Source organism: Andrena cerasifolii, chromosome 8 (assembly GCF_050908995.1).
Source record: "Andrena cerasifolii isolate SP2316 chromosome 8, iyAndCera1_principal, whole genome shotgun sequence".
NCBI lineage: Eukaryota > Metazoa > Arthropoda > Insecta > Hymenoptera > Andrenidae > Andrena > Andrena cerasifolii.
This window is the reverse complement of record NC_135125.1, coordinates 3,179,122-3,202,536: the sequence shown is the minus strand read 5'-3', so window position 1 is coordinate 3,202,536 and position 23,415 is coordinate 3,179,122. Positions and strand designations below refer to the sequence as shown.

Here is a 23,415-nt window from a genome sequence, read left to right as displayed (position 1 = left end):
ACGGTCGAAATTCTAAATCATTTTACTACATTTCATATAAGAACGAGCCTACGGCCCTACAAATTTGCGACCGATCTGCGCAGCTCCCACGGATCTGACACTCGCGATTGGTCGTAGCGCTTTTGCGATTGGTCGTAGCACTTTCCCTGCTGGTTTCCTACCAATCAACAGTATATCCCTGCGCGGAACGAGTCCGCTTTAAAGTGGAATGCAGTGTAGTCAGTTCAACCGACTATTTTGGCCACTTTCGTAGTCAGCGACTAATTGGCTTCTTGAGGGCCGATTAATCGCTGGTCGCTAGGCCAAAATGCTCGGTACATCTTTACTCTCTACCATAGAGTATGCACTCCATCAGCTGCTCATGTCATATGTTTTGGGTTAGTTTTTTCAGTTTTACTTAAAATTTCACATTCCAACGTTGGTCTGGTATAAATATTATGACAGAACGTAAAAGCAAAGTTCGCAAATCATTCCCACATCTCAACGATGAAATATCGACTAATGTTAACTGCCGAATGCTTTATGCTACACTTTAATACACCTATTATGACCGGTCGTAAAACTTCAGTGTCGTTACAAGTATGCTTACATTAAAGTGACCAGACGTCCCGCATTGTGCGGGGCAGTCCCGCATTTGAGCCCTTTGTCCCGCATTGAAAAGTGTCCCGCAAAGTGTCCCAGATTGGACATGTAACCTTTTACATTTTCGCAGTGGCATAAAGTTACTGTTTCCTCTACTTTTTTTTGTTGTGAAAAAAGAAATATTTTTAATTTCGATTCAATGTATCACTTTATAACCACAAGTATGTATTTTTAAATACATTGTAAATGCTTTAATAAACTACGGAAAAGATCTCCTCACGGATCTGTTAACCCTTTTTTCTTTGCTTGCTTGCTTGCTTGTCCCGCATTGGAACAGAAAATATCTGGTCACTTTAGCTTACATAGATTCAATCGGATTACTTTCTTACCGTACTATGCACGTTATTGAACACCTGACGAACGTAAAATTGACGAGACTATATTTTACGGTTAAGAATCAATGTTTATTAATGTTTTATTAACCCTTCAACGGCGGAGCACTTCCATCTACGGGTGCCCTGTATATACATATGGACGGTGGAAGCTTAGAACTGAAATTATTTTAAACTTTTCCCTCCTATGTAGATTTCAAAGAGGGAAGATTGAAATCAAATCATATGAATAGAAAGCTCGTCGTTTACACTTTAAATTGGTGTATACATAGTCCCAATCGTTGAAAAATAACTTATTAAAATAGTCCTAAACACAACCGTGGCACGGTGCTATGTAATTAGAATTATGGGTGTTTGGTACTCGAGATTAAGGACTCGGGAGGGGTCAGAAAAATTTGGGTGGGATCGAGCCAAATCCCGATACTCTCGTATTGCTCGAGACCCCGAAAATTTCAGGATCCCAAGACTCGATTCAGGCTATAGGTAGCTATACCTATACGCATGAGCGGGTAATCCGACTCCGAGTATCCGACGTAGTCTACGGCGTTCGTCGTCGAAGGGTTAAAGTATTTAATTCAGATTTACCCTCATCGTTCCGAAACGAACTGCAACATGAATTAAGCCGAGAATCCACCTGGAAATTAAGCTAAGCTAAGCTATGCCATGCTATGCTAAGTTTTAAAAAATTAGCTTCAATATATTCTTATGGAATCGTTTCCACCAAAAGCTAAGCTAAGCTGTGCTATCAGCTTACGATCTCACAGCTCACAATCAGACATAGCATAGTATAGCTTAGCTGAGCTTCCAGGTCGATCTCCGGATTTAGTTATGAATGATATTAATTGTAAGTGTACCTACCATTTAATAAAGTGAAGTTATTTAAAATCTCTGTAGAGTCTACACCTACACGTGTTCTTGTACTCAGCCACGACATAGAGTATTCATATGAATGATTTACTCCAGGTAATTTAGTTTTATGACGGTTAAAATGAAGATGAGGTTTATATTTGTGGCCTATTAAATACTAAAGCCGGGGATCCACCTGGAAGCTAAGCTAAGCTATGCTATGTTTGGCTGTGCTATAAAACATAAAAAACATAGCATGGCTTAACTTAGCTTTCAGGTGGATTCCCGGCTTAAAGCGGGCAACGTAATACACGTGTTGGTGACTGCTAGCAATTGGAACAAATCAGATAGTTATTTAGTAATTCAGTTTATATGTTTTAGTTGAGCATAAAGATGATTATTTCTTGTCAAATAGTTCTGAGATTGAAATAAAACCGATATATAACCGTTATGGAACCGATGTAACATCGGTGCTGTAGAACCGTAACAGAAATCGATATAGTCAGAAATTTCGGTTGCTTATTACAGTTATTCAGAATATCGGCTCTTCATAACTGTTTCAGTCAGAATCGATATATAACAGTGTGAAACAGTTATTTTCGGAACCGTTTCAACTCCTTGCCAGAGAATAATTGATACTGAAACTGAATGAACTGTGAAGCAGTTTGTAATTTTAGTTCCTTTGAGGAATATGTATTTAGTTTATCTTTGTCGAACAATTTGTATTTATATCTGTATTAGTGTGAAATGTAAATCTTGTGAATTATGTTAACTTATTGCTTGTATAAATGCAGTTTATCATTTGATTCTACGCAAAGAGTGGCCCAAGAAATGGCCTCTTTTTGATCCCACGATTTTGGAACTGAATTTTATGCCAAACGATACCTTAATGAGACACCAATCACGCGAAGTTTTCAAGTTGAGGTGACAATTAGTTTCTGAGATATGGGTGGTCGAAGAAGTGAAAATTCGTTAACGCGTCAGCCCATACGCTTCGATGTACGCACTTTTATATCAGTTCGATAATTTAAACAATTATTTTCAGGAGTTTTTCTGACTGATAACTACGAATTTGAACTTAGATTTTCAAAATCCACAAAAAAAAAATAAGAACCAAGAAATGTAAATGTCTGTATAGTGGGTGCTTTTTTTTAATATATCGTCCACCATATTGAATCGGCCATTATGGCTTTGAAAATGTAAGTTCAAATTCGTTGTTAGCAGTCAGCAAAACTCACAATGACCGATTCAATATGGTGAACGATATATTAAAAGAAGCATCCACTACACAGACATTTATATTTCTTGATTTTTATTCTTTTTCTGAATTTTGAAAATCTAAGTTTAAATTCGTTCTTAGCAGTCAGCAAAACTGCTGGAAATAATTGTTTAAATTATCGGACTGACATGAAAGTCCGTTTTTTTTTATAAAAGGTTGTTTATTAGAATAACATGTACAGTCAACAAATTAGAGGCACCAAAAACACAATAGAAAAATTGCCAGTCGTTCAGAGGGTCAGAGTCGCACGGGAGGAGGAGGAGGGGTGGGGGGGGGGGGGGTCGCCTGGCCACCACAACCATCCCGTGCTGCTCTGCCCAGAAAAGGCCCGTATGTTTGTATTACAAAAAAACTCCCGGCTCCGCCTTAATACTATATGACATAGATATGCTAAGAGGACCTTAAAACTAATCAAGTAACTGGGTGCTAATCACTAAAAGATCCCACAGTGAGGGACGTGAGCGTGGGGGAAAAAGAGCTCCTTACATTTGAGTAAGGGAAAAACCCCTGCATCATTCTTTGGGACATGAAAGTCCGTACATCGAAGCGTATGGGCTGACGCATTAACGAATTTTCACTTCTTTGACCACCCATATCTCAGAAACTAATTGTCACCTCAACTTGAAAATTTGGTGTGATTGATGTCTCATCATAAAGTATCATTTGGCATACAATTCAGTTCCAAAATCGTGGGACCAAAAAGAGACAAAGAAAGGCCTCATTTTTGGGTGACCCTTTACATCGTACAATAAACAATTTACATATTTACAGTTAATTTTCATTGAATAGCAAACTTCTCCCGCACCAAGAGTTCTATTCCATGGATAGTAAACTGTTTATGCAAGTAAATTCACATCGTGGGATTCGTGGACGGTGTATGCTTGTAATATTTAAATGCGGTTCCCCTTAGAAGTTACCTTACTATGCTTACTAGAACATCGCAGTTTTGACGTGCAACAGCAAGAAGGGAATATAGAAGCTTCTTGCAGTTAAATTCTCTTGAGAGACATCACCGTGAACAGCGAAACTGTGGTAAAATTATGTTTCAAAACTATGCTTCGGGTAAATCCGGATAAGACGGCCCACCAGAAGAGATAGCCCAGTTGCTATATTTCAAACTCTATATGTAAGAGCGTGATACAGTGAAGAATAATCCCTTCAGTATATATAAGTGAAACAGTTGAGTGAATAACCTTATTTCGTTTTTTTCTGTGTTAACTGGCGGTATATCGAGGTGATGATCAGAAAAAGGTCAGGCAAGGCATCTGTTCTTGCGCGCGCAGGTTCTGAGTTAAGTGGATAACACTGTACGTATATAGTACACTAGACAAAAATATAGTACAATACAATATATTATAGTACGGTGGGCAACCCTAATTGGGGGCAACATTTCACCTCTGCTCTAAAGCAGTAGTGTACAGAATGTTATTTAAAATATACTTCTAAGTTAATTTTCGTTTGATATCTTAGTTAACAAGATAGTAGAGGTATTGAGGAACAATGTAGCCAAAGTATTTGGCCGAGTCATGATTAGGATAGATGTAACCTCAATAATAATAATAAGATTGTAGTTTAATTTAGTTTAATAATACTTCTGTGGAGACGCAAGACGTTCAAAACGTGCGTCGCACAAACGCATGCCTCACGCTATCGGTGTCACCGAAAAATCGACGCGGGCCCAACGACCGCGACCGAAAACACAGGGGGCAGTTGGGGGCCCTTATTTATACTTGTCGAAATTTTGTTTTCGTATTTCTTTGCTCTCAACCCCTAAAACGGTTCCATTTCATAGAAAAATAGTTTCTGAAAAAGTTTACTGCAATTGGATAAAAGGAAAGGGTGTCGACCAGGCCTTAAAGCTTAGAATTCATTAATGGTTTGGATTTCAAGAATTGCTCAAAAATGGTAAGTCCTATCGATATTTTGTTCAAATAAACTTAAAAGAGCATTTAATTTTCTACAATTATTGTATATATAATTTTTTCGTGCTTCCATCCATTTTTTAGATAATAGCGTTTCAATATAGCGAAGTCCGCACTACGCGCGTACTACCCTTACGACGTGGCGTATTGCCTATACCCCAGATAGCACAGGACGTCTTAAAGACGTCCATTTTACGTCCATTTTTGCAGAGGTCTTTAAGATGTCCACAACACGCCTTGGTTACGTCCGGAACAGGCGTTCAAAAGATGCTGTGCGCCATCTGAGAAATACTAGTTCAAGGAAAGCAGGGATTGTAACCGCTCTCTAACCCAAACCATCCACGAAATATGGACAGATCGAACAGGTAAAGCCTAATTAGATCTTCATACATATATACATAAATACATACTGGTACATAAATATAAATGTTTATAAACATTTGCCCAAAGAAACAATGGAAAACCAAAAACACAGAGACATTTGTTTACATGTTTCTGACCGAATGTATGCAAACCGGTTTTATACAGTTTTTATATTGTTTTCATACAGCATTCATAACGATTTTGTACAGTTTTTGTATATTTGTTTCAATATTTGCGGTCAAAGGTATGTATTAGTTCTAGGTTAGGGTTTGAATAATTTTTAAATTTTAGGTTAACGAATTGGCAAATTTTTATTGTTCCAATCATTATAATTTTGTGAAACGGGCGCTAACGTCGTTGATGACCAGTGGATGTTGCATTGCTATTTAGTTGGCCTCGGCAGAAAAAGGGAAGAAGATTTCCATAAATTAAACGTAGCAACGGTTTTAATATGTAACTATCACCCTTATTTTACTGTTCCTAATATTGATTACTGTAAAATTCAATATAATGTTTCCTCGAAATTCTTCTTTAAGGTGCAGCAGAACACGCGGAAATGGCAGAGAATGAAAAGGTACAAAGCTATCCATACAAGCCTGGCTAAAAAGAGCTCGCAATAGGAAAACGTCACTGCCGAAGATATTTATATTTAATTGTTTGTATAAGGAATTAATTAATTTCAGACCTCTTTTTATTTTCAGACAGCAGCACACTTTAGAGACGATTCCAGATAAATTGAGATTGCTGCACTCGATGAATAAGCAATTATACTTTGTATAATTTATGTATACTACCTACATGTTCTACATATTTCATCTATTTTAAGTGCACATCCATGTTTATTTTAAGTGTTATATCCTGCATAGTTTGTATATTCTGTATATTAAACTTAACATGTTCTTTTATCTATTGTAAGTGCATATATTCTACATTATTTCTGAATTAAATAAATGAAATAAATTTTTATCGAGTTTGATCTTATTTTGAAAACCATTTACTTCCTTAAGTTTTTATTAAATCGAACCAGTACCGACGAACGTCTTAAAAACGCCTGTTTCGGACCTAACCAATACGTCTTTTGGACGTCTTAAAGACGTACTGTTTTGTGAAAATGGACGTATTCAGGACCTTTTTAAGGCGTCTTCTGGACATTCGTGGACGTCTTTAAGACGTCCTGAACGCCTGGCCTGGTCGTCTTTAAGACGTCCTGAACGCCTGGCCTGGACGTCTTTGTGTCATCTGGGTAGGTATATAGACATTGTAGAAAATTGAGTACTCTTTGAATATAATGGCGTAAACCATAAAGTATCAATTCGCAAACCACCGAGTCGTAATTAATCCTGTCCATCAACGAATCCTGCTACACTTCCAATATGAGGATACATTTCATGTGTTTTACTTCAAGTAATTTTCATTGCTGTGAGTTCTGTTTATGTTTGACTGATTAGCTCATTACTTAATGACTTACAATCCCTGATAACCATCTGTCTCCAATCTGACAGCAGATCGACAGCAGATCGACAGCAGATTTCGCCGTCTGCTAGGCACAGCAACAGCGCCATCTGTAGGGAATTGCTTGGTAATTCTGGACCTCAGATGGCGCTGTTGCTGTGCCTAGCAGACGGCGAAATCTACTGTCCATCTGACATCAGGCACTGCACCTCAGGCTCTGCACATCAGAACGCAGCCAAATGCGGACACAGACTGCTGCAGTTCTGACGTCAGATTCTGCTGCCAGATCTGGCTATCAGGGAATGTTAATATCACATTTAATTGTAATCCAATTTTAACTGTAATTGAATTTTAATAAATTTGTAGTTGTAATAGTATTAACTCATAAATAATTTTGATTTTTGTTGAAAAATAATGTTTGTATAGTGTAGCGCTCGTTAGTTGCGCCCTCTTCATTACTGTTCTGTGTTCCAAACTGTTGTGCCGGTCAGTTCGCAACAGTTCGCAATGTGATGTCACGTGTTTAATGTACAATATTCTGTAATACGTATTTGAATTAAAACCTTAAAAACCACCAGGTTACAGCTAACACGCTTCCACTGCTCGAACACAAGACTGTATGGAAAGTGTTAGGGAAATGTACTAGGTGAGTGAACATAACCTACAAAGGTGCACGTGGTCGTACCGGTAAAAGAGGTGAAAGCGTGTCACTGAAAGCAAAGCCACTGGCAAAAGAAGATGAAATCGAAGAGTGGAGTAAAAATGATCAAAAGGCTAAATCGAGCATAATTCTGTCTATGGACCCATCGGAATTGTGTTTTGTAAAACATTGCACCACTTCCGGAGATATGTCACTAAAACTTCAGGATATCTACCAGTCCAAAGAACAAGCCAGAAAGACGACTCTTGTGAAACAGTTATTATTTTCCAAATTAAAAGAGGGAGAAGGTATGATCAAACATTTATAGAAAAACCTTCTGAAATGTACATTCGTTTGTTGTAAGATCTGTTAGTCATAATATTGTTATATAATGATCCAGATAGCTACAGTGTTTTTAGATGCGCTATAGAAACTGGGGATGAGTTGCCCAAACCAGAAATATTAAATATAAAATTAATTAAGGATGCTGATACAAGAGAAGAGAAATCAGTTTTAAAAGTCCAGGGTAGCGCTTTATACACAAAAGAAACTAAGTCTAAATAGAAACCAGGATCATATAAACCAAATAATAATAATATACCAAAATACAGGTGTTATAATTGCCATGAAGTAGGACACAAGGCTTTTGAGTGCTACAAGAAATTAGCAAATAAGAGGCAGAGCGTAACACATGCAGAAGAGACTTTATTAACTACTAGACTGGAACCTAAGACGAGAAGTCCGGAATTAACAGAAAATACTGAATTTGCTCTGATTATAGGAATATTAAACTTCTCAGACAATAAAGACCCTCGTTGGTGTTTCGATAGTGGAGCCACGTCACATATGTGTCATGATAAATCCTTATTTGTTGAATTCAAACCAGTATCGGGGCAACAAGTGAAACTAGCAATAGACAAAACAATAAAAGTATGTGGAATCGGAACAGTACGCCTGAAACTCACAAATTCTAACATATGGCTTAAAAATACTTTATATGTTCCGGAATTGAAAGCAAATCTGTTGTCTGTAATGTAGGCTGCCCAAAATGGACAAACAGTGACAGTTACTAGGGATGGTGCTAAGATAACTAACGAGCAGAGTAAGATAATAATGAAAGCTACAAGAGAAGATAATTTATTTCATATGGAAGATGCAGTAGCGAATGATTTAATGTTGTGGCACATGCGTTGTGGACACTTGAATGAAAACGATTTAAAGAAGTTAAAATCAAGAGAAATGGTGAAAGGATTGCACTTAAAAAATGAGAAAATGCCTTTTTGCGATGTATGCGCAGAATGCAAAGGAGCTGCTATGCTGTTTCAACAAAATAAAAATAAAAGGACCACCGGATTATTGAATTTAGTTCACGCGGATATTTGTGGACCGATGCAAAATATATCACATGGAGGATCTCGTTATTTTATAACATTCATTGATGAATATTCAAATTGGGTAGAAGTATTCTTTTTAAAGTCAAAGAATGAAGCAGTAAGTGCATTTAACAAATACAGAGAAATGGTTGAAAATGAAACGAATCATAAAATAAAATGCTTGAGAACCAATAACGGGCTGGAGGATTGTTCTGATAAATTCGACAGAATATTAAAGAAAAGCGGTATAAGAGGAGAATTGTCCACTCCTTATACGCGTCAGCAGAATGGGACTGCAAAGAGGATGAATCAGACACTCGTTGAAACAGCTCGGTGTATGTTGCGTCAGTCTGACTTATCCAAAACGTTTTGGGCAGAAGCAATAAATACTGCTGCATACATTAGAAACCGTTGTCATTCGAGGAAATTAGATGCTAAAACTCCTTTTGAACTTTGGAATAGGTATAAACCGAACGTAGCATATTTTAAGACATTTGGCTGCAAAGCTGTTGTGTTACGCAAAAGGCGTGGTAGAGATAAGTTTGAACCGAATGCGAGTGACTGCATATTTATAGGCTACGCGCGTGAGTCTAAAGCTTATAGAATATGGAATACTGAATGTAGAAAAGTAATCGTTACTCGAGATGTACGATTTGCAGAAGAGTTTAAAATGTCAAGCACATATTCTGAAATTGGAAATACTGAACATGAACAACGGATAGATATAGGATTAATGAGAAATAAAGAAAATGAGAACAATGCAAAGCGCAGAGACATTCAGAGAGTAGCATCGGAGGACGATGAAAACTCTCCAACATCGGAGGACGATGAAAACTTTCTAGCATCGGAGGACGATGAAAACTCTGTAGCATCAGAGGACGATGAAAACTCTGTAACATCAGAGGATGATGAAAACTGTGTAGCATCGGAGGACGATGAAAATTCTGTAGCATCGGATATGTTTGAAAATATTTTTTGGCGTACTATAGGCGAGCCAAGATTATTGGGAAATGGACAAAGAGGTCGACCAAGCAAAATATGTCATTATGCAAAACACGGATCTGTAGAAAAAGCGGGTGTTGCTTATCAGGAGGTTGATCCAACATTGGAAGAAGCTTTGAATGGACCACATGTAAATGAATGGAGGAAATTCATGAAAATTGAATTCAAAGCACTGTCGCAAAATGGAGTATGGACTTTAGTAAAAAGACCAAGCAACAAACATGTAATTGGTTGTAAATGGGTTCTGAGGACCAAATTGACTCCAAACGGTTCAGTGAAACGCCGAACGTCGAGACTTGTCGCAATAGGTTTTGCGCAGAAATGCGGAGAAGATTACAATGAAACATTTGCTCCAGTGGCGAAAATGAGTTTCATAAGAACATTGGTAGCGTTATCTGTTGAATATAGATTGAGTTTATATCATGTAGACGTGCTAATGGTGTATACGAATGAAATATTAAAAGAAGAAATCTATATGGAGCAAGCAGAGGGTTTCAAAGAATCAACTGGGGAGGATATGGTATATCGACTGAACAAATCTATTTATGGGCTAAAGCACTCCGAAAGACGATGGTTTGAGACGCTAGACCGCCTATTACTCAAGATTGGTCTTAAAAAAATAGATACTGAAAGCTGCATGTACATGTTAAAAGATAAAAATTCTATACTTATTGCTTTGGTTGATGTAGATGACTTAATCATCGCAACGAATTCAGAAGAATTGTTTAAAAATTTAAAAAGGTGTTTATCAAACGATTTAAAAATAAGAGATTTAGGATCGTTAAGTTATTGTTTAGGTATAGAGTTTAAGCAAAATGACTCTACTGGATCGATTACTATGTCACAAGAAAAATATACTCGTGATATGTTGAGGAGGTATGGTATGGAACACGCCAAACCTGTTACCACACCAATAGATGGAAATGCAAAGCTAAGCAAGAATACAATGGAAGATAAAATAGATGCCACTTTGTATAAATCCTTATTAGTTTCATTGATGTCTCTGAGCGTAGCCACTAGGCCTGATATAAGTCATGCTGTAAGCAAACTTAGTCAATATAGTAGCGATCCGCGACAGAGTCATTGGATAGCAGCTAAGCGCGTTCTAAGATATATCAAAGGAACTCCTTCGTTAGGATTAGTGTATCAAAAGACCGGCGAACCACTGACCGGATTTGTAGATGCAGATTGGGGAAATGATCTGGATGATCGATTGTCATATACTGGATTCGTATTTAAGTTAGCTGGAGCGGCTGTGTCCTGGGAGTCGCGTAAGCAACGATCAGTGGCTTTGTCTAGTGGCGAGGCTGGGTATATTGCGTTGTTTGAGGTAGCCAGAGAAACAGTACATATGCGAAAGTTATTGCGAGAATTGGATTTTGAGCGAGAAACAGAGTCGGCTACGAAAATTTTGTATGACAACCAATGTGCTCAAAATATAATGCGAAACCCGATGCGTTATCATGAATTAATTAAGCATATTGATAGGCGAAACCATTACGTGCGTGAAGCATTTGAGAAAGGCGAACTGAATGTATTCTATACACCCAGTGAAAGTAACATAGCTGATATTCTGAGTAAAGGACAATTTGCTCCAGCACTTGAAAGATGTAGATTAGGTTTAGGTCTTAAAGATAAGATAACTCGCGTTGAAGGGGGGTATTGGAAATAAGTGTTTAGCGTTACTTGCGCCATCTTTATTACTATTCTGTGTTCCAAGTTGTTGTTCGGATCACTTCGCCAAGTGATTTTGCGCGTTTAAGATACTATATTTTGTAATACGTTTTGGAATAAAAATCTTAAAACTTTGTCTTCTTTGCTATTGTTCTATAACCGACATTTCGGGAGAGCTGACCAGATGTCACGATTTCAGTTTACTTTAGTGCGGGAAAGTTGTGTCTTGGGATTGTTAGGCCGGGTTTAGACTTGAGGCACGAACGCGAACGAGGCAAGCCGAGGCAGAATGAGCATGCAAGTGTTGCACGTCTGTGAACTTCACGAACGTTCAACACTTACATGCTCGTTCCGCCTCGGCTTGCCTCATTCGCGTTTGTGCCTCAAGTCTAAACCCGGCTTTACATGCCCCTATGGGTTCATCCCGTGCTTGCCGTGCACCCGCGCGCCGCATTCCTCCGTATCAGCGATTCGGCGGAATCACCCTGTGTGTGGCAGTCAGGTCGCCGAACCGGGGAAGTTATCGTGACCGTTGACGGTCCGAGCCCCGATATTTCCTAATAAGGAGCGATCGACAGGTGCCGACGGGGCGATTTCCCCCCAATCGATTTCGGCAATGCGAGGCGCGGTCCTCAGCCGCGAGTCTTCGAAGCGACAGTTCGAGATCTAGAGATCGCATTTCGCCTCCGCGTCTATCTCGCGAATCGCGCTCGGCCGATCAGGTCAGGCGAAGTGTATCTCCGTTCCGACACACCGAGAAACGGCACGCGCCGGGAGTGCTCTTACGCGCCGATACGGACCACCGCGATCACGAAGATGGGCGACAGAGCGAGCGAGCGAAACGACAGACGTCACGTTCACCGACCTCCCTGTGTTACCCGACAGCAACGCGAGCGAACACGACCTACGATAGGTTCAGCGACACTCGAGCGTCAGCAGAGACGGAGCGTCGTCTCTAGGGTATGTAGTTTGTTATTTGCCTTTTTATTAGAATATATATTGCACACTATTGTTATTCCTCTGTATAATCTTATTCAAACCCCTTTTTCCCTTCCTTCTCCCTGGTAAGTATAGTCAAGGCTTACTTTAGCATCTTAACAGGAGCAAGAACCCGGCAGAACATTTCAGCCGCTCGGGGTGATCTGTAGAAGGTCCCTTAAGGACGTAACAGGCTCAATAAAAACTGTGCGAAATTTCAGCCCTATGAGTTAATACCTCCTGTTCCAGCAAGGGCCTTGAAATTTCGAAATTTGAATAAAAAGTATAAAAATGATCTTGCAACCCTTCGCTAACCACGTGAAGGTGGCTGCATGTGGAGTTCCCCCCTAGCATATCCCAAGCACTCTACCTTGTGGACTAGAAGGTGAAATTTGATTAAAATGTCTTAATCGTGAAAAGAGACTCGAAGTTGGGTTTATAGGCTTGATGAATTGGAAAAATGCCAAATATATTGCGTTATATTATATTATATTATACAATCCTCGCGTTACTTAGCCAAGAATGCATGCTAATGCGTGCTTCGCTTTGCCAGAAAACGTAAATTTGGCCATGTTAAACAATTTTGGCTATGTTAATTCATGACACAGACAACATCAGAGAACCTGCTGTGCGTATCGTGCTGGCAGCACGTGAGAAACTAAAGTCAGTAGAGATCCGAAAATGTTCTTCAGCTTCGTTGAATTTTGATGTTACTGATTATACCGACTCGATCAATTGGGACGAATGTCCAATAACTTCACCACCTATACTGGACTCTGTTGAAACCATCTCCCTGAAAAAATGCTGGAGGAGGGAGAGATCCCCAAATCATGGAACTTCGAGGCATACCCTTGCCACACTCAGGATATGGAGCGTATGGTAAAGCTCGTAACAGAGGCATCCAGCAAAGTAATTGGAGTCGACGCAAGGGATGACTTCATTCGGGCCACTCTTGAGTCACGCAGTCATATGCCCGCCTTTGAGTAGGTACAAATCTCGTGTTTCCACTTCATCAATTCTATAAACCCGGCTCCGAGTTTCCTTTCGCATTTAGGACATTTTTATCAAATTTCGTTTTCTAGTCCACAAGGTAGGGTTGAGATTTCAAAGTAATGTTTAAACCAAAAAAAGAAAATTACGATTTTTCGACCTTTTTACAGTAGCCTAACCCGTTAAGAGTTGGGGGAACATATAGCCGGGTCAGTTTACAGCATCTAAAATCTGAAACGAGTTTTCAATAATGGGGGATTCGTTCCATTGTCATCAATTTGCTATGAGTGTCTCGTTTTGCTTTAGGATGGTGTATAGAGTAAGAGTAGGGTTGGGTGGGGCTAAAAGTCCCGTTCTTCATATAAACCTATGTAAAATTTAGTAATAACAATCTAGAGATATCTGGTGTTACTTTGTATAAACTATAACTATTATACTTTACGTTCACAAAGTTCGTTTGTTGATATTGTTATTTTCTGTTGAGTTATACCACAAAATGTTTGTCAATGCAAAATAGACTACTTGCACGGGGCAAAAAGTCCCTATTGTCTTTTCGTGTAATATTAAACTAAATAAGTAAAAAACTCTTTTCAAATCAACAAATATTTATTAAAACAATTCTTTTTGGTACCCATAGATACAATATTGAAAGGAAAGCATGACTACTTTAACAAAAAATAAAAATATAAGTCAAAGGTTCACTTTGAACTAAAAACTAAAAAAAATTGCTCAACTAAAACAAAAACATTATTTAAAGGTTTTGGCATCATTTCTTTATACTTTGGCCATCTTATTATGAAAACAAATAATAGGTACAATATCTGTTTTCAGTCTGAGGGACTTTTTGCCCCAATGGCACCCCTATAGTTTCTGCGATATATACGTTAGAAAATATTATCATTCAGCAATAAACAATATCATGCACACATTACTAAAGGAACATACAATCTTAACGTACTTGGCTGATACGCTTTTAAACTGTGGTTTACTTCGTATGAAACAATAAAGACGACGTATTTCTTTCGGTTTTCGATACATAAAATAACGAAGGCGTCGTGTAATTCGCACGAACGTCCAGGAGCGACTGGCGACTCTGTAGTCACCTCCGTTTCCTCTCGCCTTTTACATAGTATACTGCGAAACTCGATACATTGCTTAGGAAGAAAGATTTTACATTCGGGACTATTTACCCACCGGACTTTTAGCACCACCCTACCCCATTAAAATTATTTTTTGTAATATTTCAGCTTTAATTACAATCAAAATTTTCAGTTTGAATGGGTTCGTTTTTTTTATTGTTTTATTTAATTTGTTTTAAGCAAACGAATAAAGTATGCTACTTTACGTTTGTGTAGTATGATATCAAGAGATTCGCAAAGCTACTAGGTTCAGAAATAGTGGGAAAGGGAAAGTGGGATCCAGATGAAAATCATAAAATTTAGGAATCAGAAAAATGAGCTAGTGCAGGGAGAAATAAAGTAGAAAAATTAAATGGTATGTAAAAAAAGTAATTGTCCTACATGTAGCGTAGAGAGAAGGAGAGAGAGAGGCAGAGAAAAGAAAATTTGGCGTGCGATGTCGTCAGTGCGGGAAATATAAAAATTAAAATATACAGGGTGACACAAAAATAACGCAATTTTCCGCACGTAAAGAAGAACTGTTATGAATGTTTAGAAGAATTTTACGAATATAGTGGTAACAGTGGTTCACAATGAATAAACTACAACAATATTATGTTCATGTTGCGTTTCGAGTATCACTGACTCCATTTTGTTTGAAGAGATACTTGTTGTTAGTGTTCCTTCTCGAGAATTCTTTTAGAGAATTTCTCGTGAAATTTTAAAATTTGCTTATTTCTGATTTCTCGAGAAATACTGTCTTTCTCGAGAAACTTAAACACATAAACAGGCGAAAGTATAAACACATCTACAATTTACAATAAGTCTTATTAGTAACATTAGAACCTATATGAATTACAATAGAAAATCTCAGTAGAGAAGATTCGACATTATTGACTGGAGAAGGTGCTCTTAAATTCTTATTTAACAATTTAGAAAAATTGTATACCTACTGAATTAAGTGATGAGTTTCTTGTGGCTATGAAAGAAAAAATATCGAAAAGAAGAGACAAAATTATTGTATCCCTTACAGAATCTTTCCAAAAAGATTCAAAAGACGCGTTTTTTCATTTAATATCCAAGACAGATATGTATAAAACGGCAAAACAAATTCTAAGTAGCTAGACTTTTAGGAAAATATAACAGTAACAGAAAATACTGAAAAACTTAAATAAATAATAAAAAAATTTCGCGTAATTTTTGCAGGAAAAAATCAGGATTTCAACTTTAAATAGCCGCCATTTTGTTTTAACTTAATATTTCGGAAAATTCTCTACGTCAACCTGAGGATACATTAATATACTAACGAAATCTTTTTGTTTTTTGATTTTAAATAATCTGGTTCCGAATGGCAATGCTCACCGCAAAACCAAATTTTTAAAAATGCTTCTTGGATGTCGCATGTTATTTTATTATAAACGTAAATATTTTTCTACGAAAAAATTACCAAATGTTCTTTAAATGTTGCTCTTTTAAGCGCAAAAAGTTCTGTAAAAATATACGCTCTCGCTTCTTCAAAAAAAATTCACAAATATTCGCCTCTTTTCGATCGCCTGACTAGGCATAATCCCTTAAGCGCACGAAAATGAAAATCTGTCCAAGTACTGTAAGGATAATTTAATATTGCGTTCCAAAGTCTGAGAAACGCGAGTGATTTCGGTCGTTTGAGTAGCAGAGTGAGTAACAGAAAATTCAATTAAATGTACATCTTACTTAAGCGAGGAACTCAGGAAAGTGGAAATACTAAACAAGCTCGAACGATGGAAATAAATTTCTTTCACTATATCTTACTGCACGGACTGCTGAGATTTATGTTTCAATTACCTAGAGTGATGCATTGCTGCGGTATTCCGATATAACGAAAAAGTTAATCGGGCGGACGTAAGAAGTGACAGTTGTAATACCTTCAAGGTAAATCGATATTACGATTAATATCAGTTCGAATTACTATGTGTATAGGTATATATCTTCTCAATAGATTTCTGACAACTTTAAATAATATAGCTCGACGTCAGTGTATCCTTCGGTACAAAGTTTTTGAAAATGTGAAAATATAATAGTAAACAGTTATGGATATACAGCTTAAACTAATAAGCATTTGGTAACGAAAATATTTTTATACGCGGTGCTTTATATTTTTTATAAGAAGCTAACAGCTTATTTTCTTTCGCCCAAACTCGTTTAGAGTGATAACGACTTTCAAACCGTAGATAATCAAATTTTAAGAAGAAGAAATTGTTAATGTACCTAGCTTGTACGAGGGGAGGACACCATGTGGTAGACATTGATTTTGATGAGCCTTGGCACGATGGATCTATGTCGAAAATAAGTAAATAGGTGTCCGAAATAATAATAGAGATATTTACATGGAAATTATTAAAAATTTCATAGTGGCCGCGGGGTTTTAGTGGGGAAAAATCCCACAACTTCCCTGGCGCCCGCGGGGATTCCCCTCTGGAAGAGTCGGGGTGCCTTTTGAAGATTACCCCAAGTTGAAAAAAAAATTTATAAAAAAAAAAATTTATAAAATTTATAAAATTTATAAAATTTATAAAATTTATAAAATTTATAAAATTTATAAAATTTATAAAATTTATAAAATTTATAAAATTTATAAAATTTACAAAATTTATAAAATTTATAAAATTTATAAAATTTATAAAATTTACAAAATTTATAAAATTTATAAAATTTATAAATTTTTTTTTTAACGTGAAGGTATCATCAAAAGGCACCCTTACGCCTCCAAAAGGGAATTCCCCGCGGGCGCCAGGGTAGTTGTGGGATTTTTACCCACTAAAACCCCACGGCCGCTATGAAATTTGTAATAATTTCCATGTAAATATCTCTATTATTAAGGCCCATTGGCACAAACGCTCAGACACCTATTTACTTATTTTCGACATAGATCCATCGTGCCAAGGCTCATCAAAATCGTTGCCTACCACATGGTGTCCTCCCCTTCTTAGTGAAGTAGATCACTGTCATCCTTAGAAAAAATATATCCAGACTACAGATTTGCTGAAATTGCTATTGAACGCGTTAGAGAAACTTGCTGTTGGGGGAATTACCTTGAAGACTGTTGTTGCTGATTCGGATTAAGTAACGAGACCTCTAGATTATCCTTCGGGCTGCTCTCGAGGCAATTCTGCCTCTTTGCCTCCGAATCCTCGAACTTTTCTTCTTGAGTTGCTTTCAAGAAGGACTCTTTATCACCATCGATGCCGTCTTCCTTGGAATTACGTTGATCTTGCTGCCGATTCGATGACGCAAGCGGCAAGTTATCTGCACTGCGAACTTTCCGGCAGAGTTTCGAGGTTGAACCGTGTCTCCGCAGAAATTCCTGAAATTTAAATCAGGACTGCGTCATGGAGGAAAGAAAAGACAAGTGTTTAAACTTAGATTCCCGCATTCTTTTTCATTCCATTCTACCCTCAATCATTTGTAATTTTTATAGAAATATCGTGCTTGGTATTTTCACATAAATACTGCTAAGTATTATAAATACAAAAAAAAAAATTAGTAGGTAACTGTATTTTATACGAAAGTGTTTGTTTAAAAAATATTTACTCGATATGTACTTTATGCAAATTAATGCTAAGGTTTCTAAGAGCGAGATGGAGGGCTAGGACAGGCGAAGAGAGATGTGAGAAACGTGCATTTAGGATTAATCCGTGCAGGTGTAGTAAGTATAAGTTGAAAAATGTCGTCTGCGATTACCGACTGCGGTTACCAGAAAATGAATTTAACGACTTGCTCACAACTAAACCACCAACTTATTGATCAGTCTGTGAACTACTGTCTTTACTTCTAACTACCTTGAACTTTAACGTTTGGCGTATCTATTTTGCACGGTCTCTTTCGCGTTCGTTACTTATTCAAATATCTGGCGCATCCGAGGTTCGCGCTTTCAAAATTTTCTTACCCCAAAATTCGCGATAAATCTTTATTATCGTCGCATTCGCGAAGGGTTGCAAAAATGATGAAACATCCGCCAGTGATTAAAATAGCATTCACATTTGATAACCGTAACATTTAAGAACACTTCTTTTAACCCTCCGGGAGGCGCACCCCATATTGTGACACAGGTTGTCGCTATCGGGACAAAATACCCAATATTGAAACGTAAAAAACCACGGTTTCAGAATATTTTTTTTTTAACTTTGTAATTTTTAGGTTGAAGTACAGTGTTTTACGAATCAAACAAAATTTATGAAATGTCTTAAAATCTTTATTAAAGTTCTTTAAAAAATAGTAACAAAAACTCAAATAGTCGTCACATTTTCGCAACTAGCGCCTCTGTGGTCAGTTTTACACAGTAGCGCCTCCCGCCGAGTTAAGGGGTTAGGTGACACTAGCGACGCTGAAAGCTAGGCAATTTGTAAGTGGCAGTAAAAAAAAGTACACAACCGATTAATACGAAACTTTGTACTTTATTTAAGTATAGTAAGTATTACAAAAAACCGCTGCAATATTTAAAAAATGTTTATAACCAAGTCCGTACGACGCCATTTTCCGCAACACTTTTTTTTTTAATGCCCAACTGGTGTGCAGGACTGCTCGAGTTCTATTTGATCAATCGCTTTGAAAATTGATAGTTATCCTTGCTATTACATTTATTAAGCATTGACGATCCGTTTTTTTAAATTTTCTAATTTTTTTGCGAAACATGAGCAATAATTTGACTCATTTTTCGTCGAAATTCAAACCCTAAATTTGAAACACCCGCCATTTTGTTAATGTTTCAAACATTGAAATGTTTGATCGTCAATGCTTAGGAATTTATCATAATTAAAGAAATCTTTTCTGTTTTTATTTCAAGTAATAGCCGTTCTGCCGGAATCCTGCACACCAGTTGGGCATTAAAAAAATAAGGTGTTCCGGAAAAAGGCGTCGTACGGACTTAGTTATAAATTTTTGTTAAATATTGCAGCTTTTTTTTAAATACTTATTATACTTAAATAAAGTACAAAGTTTCGTATTAATCGGTTGTATACTTTTATTTTACTGCCACTTGCAAGTTGCCTAGTTTTCCGCATCGCTAGAGTTACCTAACCCCTTAACGCAATTCGAAAATCTCACATTATTTAAAAGACTTTCTTACTATTACTGTATACGGTGTTCCTATAATATACGAGACTCACTTTAGGCTGGATTCAGGTATACATAAACATATATGTCTTATACCAGCGGCCGTAGCCGTGATGGAAAACACCGGTTCTCGTTAGATCACCGAAGTTAAGCATCACGGGGCGGTGTACTGGGGAAAGATGGGTGACCACCTTTCTCCCAGTGCGCTGCTGCTGCTGGGACCCGATGGAGAGAGGAGGGAACAAAAAAAATGGGACTATAGTTCGTTGGGCAATATAAGCAAAAATAAGCTTGAAACGCCATCCTGTGTAAAAATACAGGAAAACAATAAAACATAACATAACATATATGTCTTATTTGAAGTTGGAAACAAGCTACAGCAATTTAGTGCTTAGTGTTCAGAGATACTCAAACCGGCTAGATTGCATTTCAGCAGATGCCTGTAGATGTTTTATCGTTGATCTTATTATTCCTTCAATACTTCTAGACATTACTCGAATTGACTGGAAACCGTCTCTCATTCAGTAACGAAGTAACTATTTCAAAATTTTTAATAAGTATTTTGTAAACAAAGGATTTAAAATGTCCCCACAAGTAAAAATGTACTGGAGTTCGGGGAGCGAACAGATCACGCAATAGGAGCTCCACGTCCACTCATATTTATTTATGAAATTTCTTGTTAAAAAATTGTCTAGCAGAGGAAAATGGCTTTAAATAAACTGCAAATTATCCTGCTCATAAATTGAAATTGAACCGTTGCTGATGTCTTAATTGTGCAAATTGTAAAAATTTAGTACCCACTCCCAGTGAATCCAGCTTTGTAGATGAATAATATGGTGGGCAAAAAATTCTAATCATGATCACACATTGGCAGGAGCCAAGTACAAAAACTGTGGTAAATGAGGAATGGATATTAAATATAACACTCATTATAGAATGACAAATTTAATATGGATATATTAATAATAATATTGGGTAACGATAAATCACTTTGAATGTAACATGCTTTCACTGCGCTCACTCTCCATCTCGGGAATGAATCCACAAGCTCTTTTCCCACTGCTGCCAACCTCTCGTTACATCATTCCCCATACATTAGGCCCATTCACACTCACACTGATACCAACTCAAAGATGAAAGATAACTCCACAAAAACTACTCTAGAACGAGAGCCTGTTTCAGTAAGTTCTTGCACTCGCTGACTGTAATATAGATACAATTGTTGCTCTCGCTCAATTCTCCACATAGTCATAGGTACGTAAGATGCTTTCAGTTATTGCTACTCTTTGCACTGAATCAAGAAATGGGTCACGCATAATATGGGACACCATGCATTTTATGTAAGTGTCAGGGAACAAAAATACACCAAAAAAATTCAATTTTATGTTTACTTTTCAAGTTTTCTGCGCATGAATTTGTATACCAATTTTGTTTAAATTTCAGATATATTTAATGACAAGTGAAAGATGCAATTCAATGTAATTCAAGTGTCTATATTATGTTTGTAGATGTTTACAGAATTTTTTAGAAACTTGTATGTACACAGAAGGGCGGAGCGGGAAATTTAAATTTGAATTTTCAGTTGGCCTGGGTGCGGGATAGTTGTCTTTTAATTAACCCAACACAACTGTAAAAAAATTTGGAAAAATATTCTGCAGGTTCCTTTCTCTCCTAAATAATCATATAATCATAGTCATTTTTAGGAGAAAAAGGAACCTGCAGACATGAATATTTTTCCAAAATTTTTTTACAGTTGTGTTTGGCTAATCAAAAAGCAACTATTCCGCACCCAGGCCAACTGAAAACTCAAATTTAAAATTTCGCCTATGTAGTATCGCTCCGCCTTACAGGGCCGTTCCTGGCGGGGGTGCAGAAGGTGCCCCCGCACCTGGGCCGCAAAACCTAGGGGCGGCCGCAGGCCGTTTATTATAAGTAAAATTTTGATTAATAAGAATAATAATCGAAACTCTTTTGCATGATAACTGTTTAAAATTATGTACGTATAGATATAAAAGTAAACACTGCATATTAAATTCTTAATTAAAGAATATTAAATTAATAAGGGCGGCAATATTGTTTTTGTACCTGAGCGGCCAAAACCCAGGAATGGCCCTGCCGCCTTAGTACACAGTCCTGTTTCACCGTTCAATTATGCGATTTTCTTATGAGTTCTGTATACAGGGTGTCCCACTAAGGAGTGGACAGCGCGATATCTCTTAAAGTATTGTCGATAAAAATATAAAAAAAATAGGGAATTGCATGGTTCGAGGGGGCCCATTTATTAGCGCGAACGAATTTTGTTTTCGATTATTATTTTAAAAGATACGATGGTCAAGTTCGGTTTTTCAAATGGAACTATTTTTTTTGAAGACCTGAGTTGATAGTGCGTTCCAAGACAAATTCAATAAGCTTTAATGTATACACCTTATTTCCACTGGTTTTTAAGATATTGCGCTTGCAAATTTACTGATTTTCACTGCAAGAAACCCCTCTGGAATGGCAAAAACCGGGGGCGGTCTTACTGGCGCCACGGGTGGCACTGCCTGTTGAAATGGATACTTACCTGCCAAAGGTCTACGCCAGAAATGGCAGGCCCAAAGGCTGGACAATACTTTTCCGTGAGAAATGCTACTTAGGTAGGTACATCTGCGGTTGGATTGGTTCTGATACAATCTGCTCCCTATGGATGAAATTTAGTCTAGCAACTTTCACTCCTCCTAACCTAACCAATCCAACTTGCATCCCTCCCAAAAGAACCGGCCATCCGAGCGTAGAAGCAAGTGCGAAATAAAAGTAACGATACCTACCTAAGTAGCATTTCTGACGGAAAAGAATTGTCCAGCCTTTGGGCCTGCCATTTCTGGCGTAGACCTTTGGCAGGTAAGTATCCATTTCAACAGGCAGTGCCACCCGTGGCGCCAGTAAGACCGCCCCCGGTTTTTGCCATTCCAGAGGGGTTTCTTGCAGTGAAAATCAGTAAATTTGCAAGCGCAATATCTTAAAAACCAGTGGAAATAAAGTGTATACATTAAAGTTTATTGAATTTGTCTTGGAACGCACTATCAACTCAGGTCTTCAAAAAAAATAGTTCCATTTGAAAAACCGAACTTGACCATCGTATCTTTTAAAATAATAATCGAAAACAAAATTCGTTCGCGCTAATAAATGGGCCCCCTCGAACCATGCAATTCCCTATTTTTTTATATTTTTATCGACAATACTTTAAGAGATATCGCGCTGTCCACTCCTTAGTGGGACACCCTGTATATACTCTGTCATATAAGAAGGAACCTGCGCATGGAGCTGTTCTGCGTTACTATTGGATATACCCCAACCAACGCTCCCTCGGAGCCAATGAGCTCATTCTACATGCGTGAAACGGGTTCCTTCTTATATGACATGGAGATTACATACTTGTTACATACGTTACTAAGGCGTGCGATAACAAGCAGATGGTAAGCACTGTGTATAATACGCTAAACTATGAATAAGGTGGTCTGTCTGTAAATTATCTAGTTGTCTAGATTTTATTTTAAATTTCGAACAACAAAGATAAACAAAAATTTTGGTAAATAAAATAAAAATGATGCACCTTACAAACGGGTTAATTACTTGTATACATCATATGACTCATATTGATTTAATTTTGTAATGTAAATATTCATAAAAGAAAACGGTTATTAAAGTAGAAACTTGTCGCTCCAACGTGTCAC

At 37.4% G+C, this 23,415-nt stretch overlaps 1 protein-coding gene across 3 annotated transcripts in view; it reads right to left on the bottom strand.

The window, feature by feature from the left end:
• The window catches only part of LOC143372222 (uncharacterized), a 310,267-nt gene that overhangs the window by 18,935 nt on the left and 267,917 nt on the right, over positions 1-23,415 (bottom strand). For all 3 annotated transcript variants that reach the window (XM_076818264.1, XM_076818265.1, XM_076818263.1), the window contains one exon: positions 17,683-17,954. In XM_076818264.1, the coding sequence (XP_076674379.1) occupies positions 17,683-17,954 (272 nt within the window). The remainder of the gene's footprint in view (positions 1-17,682; positions 17,955-23,415) is intronic.